This window comes from Anarrhichthys ocellatus, unplaced genomic scaffold (assembly GCF_004355925.1).
Source record: "Anarrhichthys ocellatus isolate YVR2014 unplaced genomic scaffold, GSC_Weel_1.0 scaffold15, whole genome shotgun sequence".
NCBI classification, from domain to species: Eukaryota; Metazoa; Chordata; class Actinopteri; order Perciformes; family Anarhichadidae; genus Anarrhichthys; species Anarrhichthys ocellatus.
In genome coordinates, this window is record NW_022280045.1 from 5,005,227 (window position 1) to 5,010,893 (window position 5,667).

The 5,667-nt window shown below is 43.6% G+C and overlaps 1 protein-coding gene across 1 annotated transcript in view; it reads left to right on the forward strand.

Moving 5' to 3' along the window:
- The window catches only part of yeats2 (YEATS domain containing 2), a 20,786-nt gene extending 16,297 nt beyond the window's left edge, over positions 1-4,489 (forward strand). Inside the window, exons 26-30 of the mRNA XM_031854908.1 lie at positions 703-907; positions 1,425-1,660; positions 1,826-1,900; positions 2,139-2,212; positions 2,728-4,489. Coding sequence (XP_031710768.1) covers positions 703-907; positions 1,425-1,660; positions 1,826-1,900; positions 2,139-2,212; positions 2,728-2,836 — 699 coding nt within the window. The 3' untranslated portion in view covers positions 2,837-4,489. The remainder of the gene's footprint in view (positions 1-702; positions 908-1,424; positions 1,661-1,825; positions 1,901-2,138; positions 2,213-2,727) is intronic.
- The last annotated feature ends 1,178 nt before the right edge of the window (positions 4,490-5,667 follow it).

Consider the following 5,667-nt stretch of genomic DNA (forward strand, 5'->3'; position numbering starts at 1 on the left):
TGTGTGTGTGTGTGTGTGTGTGTGTGTGTGTGTGTGTGTGTGAGAGAATGATGACCAATATTTAAAATGAAGGCTGTACATTGTAGGTGCCTTTGAGTGATCATAAAGCTTCAGTGGAGTCAATGTAAAGAAATATCTTGCCATACTTCATCAAATCACGCAAGTTACAGCTGCAATAGTCTATTTGTTACTATTTTCTGTCATTTTATCGACTCATTAATATCTCAGAGCTACAGCGGCCACTTACTAGCAGTTGCTTTCCAGGTTCCCGGGTGAGGGCGTCTGTAATGTCAGTTATTATTTGCATTGTTCGCAGTTTTGTTGTCTGTGTAATCTGTCTTGGTGCTGGGCCCCCTGACTCAGCGAGCTTTCTGCTTACCTCATGTCGTCCTATATATCTGGTCAGATGTGTTATCTGCCTGGTTGTCTCCTCTCATCTCTTCCTAATGGGTTCACCAATAGCTCATACAGACCAGCTCATGTCGGTTCTCTTTCTCTACGACTATAAAAGGCTCTCGGACGTGGATATTTATATCTACAGGTCACTAAAGGATAGGCTGCAAGGAAGCCTGTACCGGACTGGAGAGGTTGTGAGCACCTCAAGTCTTTGCAGACACAAGATGTCAAACTATGCAAAGCTGTGGATTTAAGGGGTTTCAGGCTTGATGTGCTGTTTTACATAATACATGCGTCTCTGTGTAGCTTCAGCGAGCGGTGGCGGTAAAGCGGGTCGTCCAGGATGTGTTGGACCGCTCGCCCCGCCTGCAGGCCCTCACCCCCCCAAAGACCAGAGAGGTGGCACAGTGGTGCCGGCAGAGGGGCTACACACCACCTGACCTCGAACCCCAACGCAAGAATGACGACGAGTCCATCGAGGACATCCTCACTCAGATAGATAACGAGCCCGGTGAGTGTGTATGTGTGTTTTTTGGTGCGTAGCTTCTTCACAGGGATTATGTGCTTTGCTTTGTTCACTCTGTTCAAAGTGGATCCATAGTCTCCCTTCAGTGTTGTGGGTGTAGTGCTTCTGCGGTTACCAGTAATGTGTTTGCAGCGTCCCGGTTGCAGCGTCGGTGTTGTTGTTGTTCAGCCGCGTTGTTGTATTCACAGGGAGTTCTCATTAATTCTGTCTTTCGTCTGTAAAGGGTGAGAGACGAGGCTGCTCAGCTCAGTGAGTCACACACTTGCCTGAGCCAGACAATATGATAATCTGCGTTTGTGTTGTCCTCGTCTCTTCCTTCTTGCACAAATACAATTTTAATTGTTAAACTGGTAAAATGAGCCGATATTCTCCAAAAGCTCCCCCATCATTCTTCTGTTAAACACACACAGCCACACGACGCGCCGCTGAGTGAAGCCCTGAGGCAGCTGCTGTTGCTGCTTGTGAACTGGTGTGTTAAATGTGCGTGTGCATCGGTCCGCAGAGTGCCCGACGACCCTGAATAGTTGCGAGGAGCTGGTGCTGCGGCTGGAGCAGATGCAAGCTCTGCTGAAGACTGAACCGGAGGAGGCCGACGACAAAATCGTCGACATCGTCACCGTCACCCCTCCCTGCCAGAAGCTAAAGGTCAAAGAAGAGGAGCCAGAGGCCGATTCGGAGCCCAAGTTCTTCCTGGGCCCCTGCGTGTCCGCTCAGTTTGTCAGTGAAACAGCGCAGCAAGTAAGGAACCTCTCTCTTGGGTTTTCGAAGTGAAAATGCAGGGAGAGTTTATAAATTTAAACAATAACATCATGGTATTGTGTTGCTTCTAGTAACTGAATGTTGAACTAGAAGTTTTACCACGTTCTCCGCTTTTATATAATATATTATATCCTTCTCTTTCAGATCGGGGTAACCTTCCAGCCAGTCGAGGTGGAGAAAAATGTGTTCGCTCCAATAGTGGAAGCCATGATTCTGAAGGTCGGTCACTCTGCAGGCTCATCAGTACCTCAGTATACCCTCGACTAGAATGATGAATATACAGCATGTCTGAGATGTGTGCACCTGCACGTTGTATCGCGTGTTTCACCTTGTGCTGTACAGGATAGTGGGTTTCTTTGTGACTAATGGTGTGTGTGTGTGTGTGTGTGTGTGTGTGTGTGTGTGTGTGTGTGTGTGTGTGCGCGTGTGTGTGCGCGTGTGTGCCTGCGCTCTGCAGGCTACTGAACAGTTTGCCAGCGATGTCCTGAGAGAAGCTCTGGCCGGGGCCTTCGCCAAATCCCCTCAGAACAGGTCAGCCTCTCTTCTCACTCTGTCGCTCTCTCCAACATGCAACCTGCTTCATGCTCCAGTTTTCACTTCATTCATTATATCCGAGCCGGCAGTTTTGCTACTCGGATTATTCTTAACTCGTTCACAACAAGAAAGATCTATAAATAATAATAATTGTCTCGGAACAATATCGAAATGAAGAAGTTACAGCAACTTAAATTCAATAATTTAAAGATAAACATCTGCAATCTTAATGACCTTAAATACCTCACCTGCTGAAACCAGGGAGTTGCACCTTTTTAGTTTTTTGTCATTACATGCTTTGGTTAAACATCAGTAAATTTGACCGTCTTTTCCCGCAGAGTATTTTGTTTTGCTTTGTTCCATTTGCAGGATGTAAGACAGCGGGGCACTGAACTGATATTGGAGATTTCGAAATGCTTTGATTCAGAGATTCCCTAAATATTCAGAAGCCAGCCGACTGAAACCTATTTCCTGTGTGTTGTGCCTAACTTTGTACCGTTGGGTTTTTGCAGAGCTCCAAGAGAGATCACAGCTATGAACATCCACCAGGCCGTCAGTAGTGTCCCCACCTGTGACTTCATCACCAACACGCACATGGGCTACCTGTCGAAGGACAATTGAGGCACAACAAGAATGACATTGACTGGTAACCGACACATAACAAGATGTAAGGACCGTACTGGTTAAACTCCTGAATACCATGAAGAGACTCTGTGAGCTGACTGTGTGACTATTCACACCTGGATGTAGTCCTGGATGTAGTCCTGTTGCCTCAGGTCGCGCAGTTATAACTAATGTACTGTATTCATTAACTTAATCATAGAAGGGCTCAGCTTGCTTCTCACAGCAGCCGTAAAAACTGTTTCTAATACCCATGGTATATTGTGACATTTTAGTCCCAGCGTATCGAGAAGCGGCATCGCGGGACATTTGATTTTGAGAGGCTGTTGCGCTCTCGCTTACCTCATAACAGGATTATTTTAACGATGAAGGGTTTCCTGCTCGACAGCCAGCGAGTCACCAGGGAAATGAAGCCCGAGTGACTCACGGGGTTAACAGACGCCACCAAGACAGCTGTTCGCTCCTTCATGCTTCACCCCCGCGGTCGCAGATTCAGTTTACCAACAGAGGTGAACCACAGATTTACAAGTCTGAAGCACTAATGAACATCTGAATGTTGGAGTTCTCTATCAGTCACATTGATAGCAGTGTCAGGCGGGCGCTTTGGGCAAAGGAAAGAGATTCTTCCAAAAGTGCCATTGCTATGGCAACCAATGAATCCTTTGATGTGTTACCTGGCAGAGGTAATCATGGTTCTTACAATACCGCTGTTTTTTTTTTGTTTTTTTTTAAAAAGTGTCTTCAGAAGAGGCGACTGGTTCATGTTTGTTATTTTCTAAGTCGCAGACAAATTCTGAAGGTGATGAAACATCCGATGTTTGACTCTTAACTAGACACAGCTGATCGTCTGATGAACACATCGTACTGTCTCCATGAAATCAATTCTCTCTCAATATTTATCTCCTCTCCTTCGTGAGTCCGGTCTGATAGCCAGTTGAAAGTGCTTTTAAGTGTTCTGGTTAACAACCATGACGTATCAATCAAGTGATGTGCACAGTGTATATGACCAATATGAAATAGATGGTGTTTTCCAATCCTGTTGTATTTTTTTATCTAATAACAATAACTGCGAACAGTGATGCCCTAACAGTAGTGTGTGTGTGTGTGTGTGTGTGTGTGTGTATATGGAACTGTGTGGATAGTGGATGTAGTCGTCACAGAAGTGAATTCATTTGATGGTAAGTGAGTGCTCGTGTGTGTGTTTCGTCGGCATATGTAGTGTAATCCTGTTTCATGTGGAGCTTTGCATTGTGGGAATGTGTGGATGATTGGACGAGTGGAAGTGTTTTGGCCCGAGTGGTTGTGATGCCTGTTCAACCAAATTAGTGTAGCCGGTTACCCAAGCATTGTATTTTCATGTTTCAGTGCAAACCAAAAATATAATCAATATTCTTGTAATAAACAAAGAGAAACTCCAGCCGAGTTGTTTCTTGCCAACGAGAGTCGTGTTGAACTTGTTTGTTTGCGTTGGATTGTTTTTTTTTATGAAACATAATCAGGATAGATTGTGAACAATGAACTGGAGAGTCTCTTGATTGTGATGGAGGCCGCCGTCACACTCCAGAGTTAAAGGGCCACGTGTTCCCACTATAGCCATGACAGTTTGGTTTAATGAGACCCGGTTCTCAAATATCTGTTTCTGAATATTTCTGCAGCCACCCAGAAACCATTGAGGCGAGTCTCTGACGCTGGTGTCTATCTTCTCACCTAATTCTAGCACAGAATACAAATAAGCATATCTAACATAAAATACCTTAAAATACTTCTCTAAATCAAATTGCAAAGCTGTTAGCACCCCAAATAATATTCCATTCACCTCTATTGTATTTGTTTTAGGCAGAAATCTTAAACCAAAACCATCCGTGTAGCGAGACGCCGCTACCACTAGCAGGAAGTAATGACATGCTTTTTGTTTCTGGTAGGTTGTCTGTTCGTAGCCCTTTGTATCTCAGGAACGCCTCACATTACATCTGGAACAAATACCCACTTGGACTCGAGGAGGAACTGACTCGATTTTTGGTGGTTTAAAAGTCACTATGACCTCACAAACCATGTTTTTTTGCAAAATAATTCCCATGCTTATTATGACAGTTTAACACAAACGACTAATAGGATGCAAACTGCAACGTGATTGGTTGGTGAAGGCACGTTTGAATGTGCTGACCCGTGAGCACTGAATATTAAGAGAATCTAAGTACCATGTTATTCTCCCCATTAATTTACTTTTAACTAAAACAATTATTTGTTTATTTTTTACTTCAAATGTAACATCTTCGTCCACATTATCTCACCTTTGGAAAAATACTGGTTAATTGCAATCAGAACACTATTAATACAATCCTCTAATGACTAATAACACCCAGAACAGTGAGATACCATGAAAGTGACATCTCGTAGAAAGAGTTAAGAACCTAATATTATTTTATTGTATTTTTCGCTTACATTATATATTTGATGTATTTTCTTTGACAATAGATTTACAAAATAACAGACCGAACAATACTTTCTCAAAATAGTAAACTAGTTGAATACCGAGGAAATAAATAACTTATTTTCTAGCAGAACACCAAAGGGCAAAATAGTAGTCTTAAGTTTACACAGTTGACCAACCATGTCGTTCATTATTCGAGCATACTCAACATTATGTACAATAAAGGACAAATCAGCAGGTGCACACACACACACACACACAGACTCAAAAAGCAGCCAGTTTTTTGTGCATCTATAACTGCAAAAAGAGAAAGTAGCTTGTTTTTAGTTACATGCATATTCATTTTCATAGCAACGGGGGCAGGACAGAGTGTTAAAGGGGGGGGGGGGGGGGGGGGGGG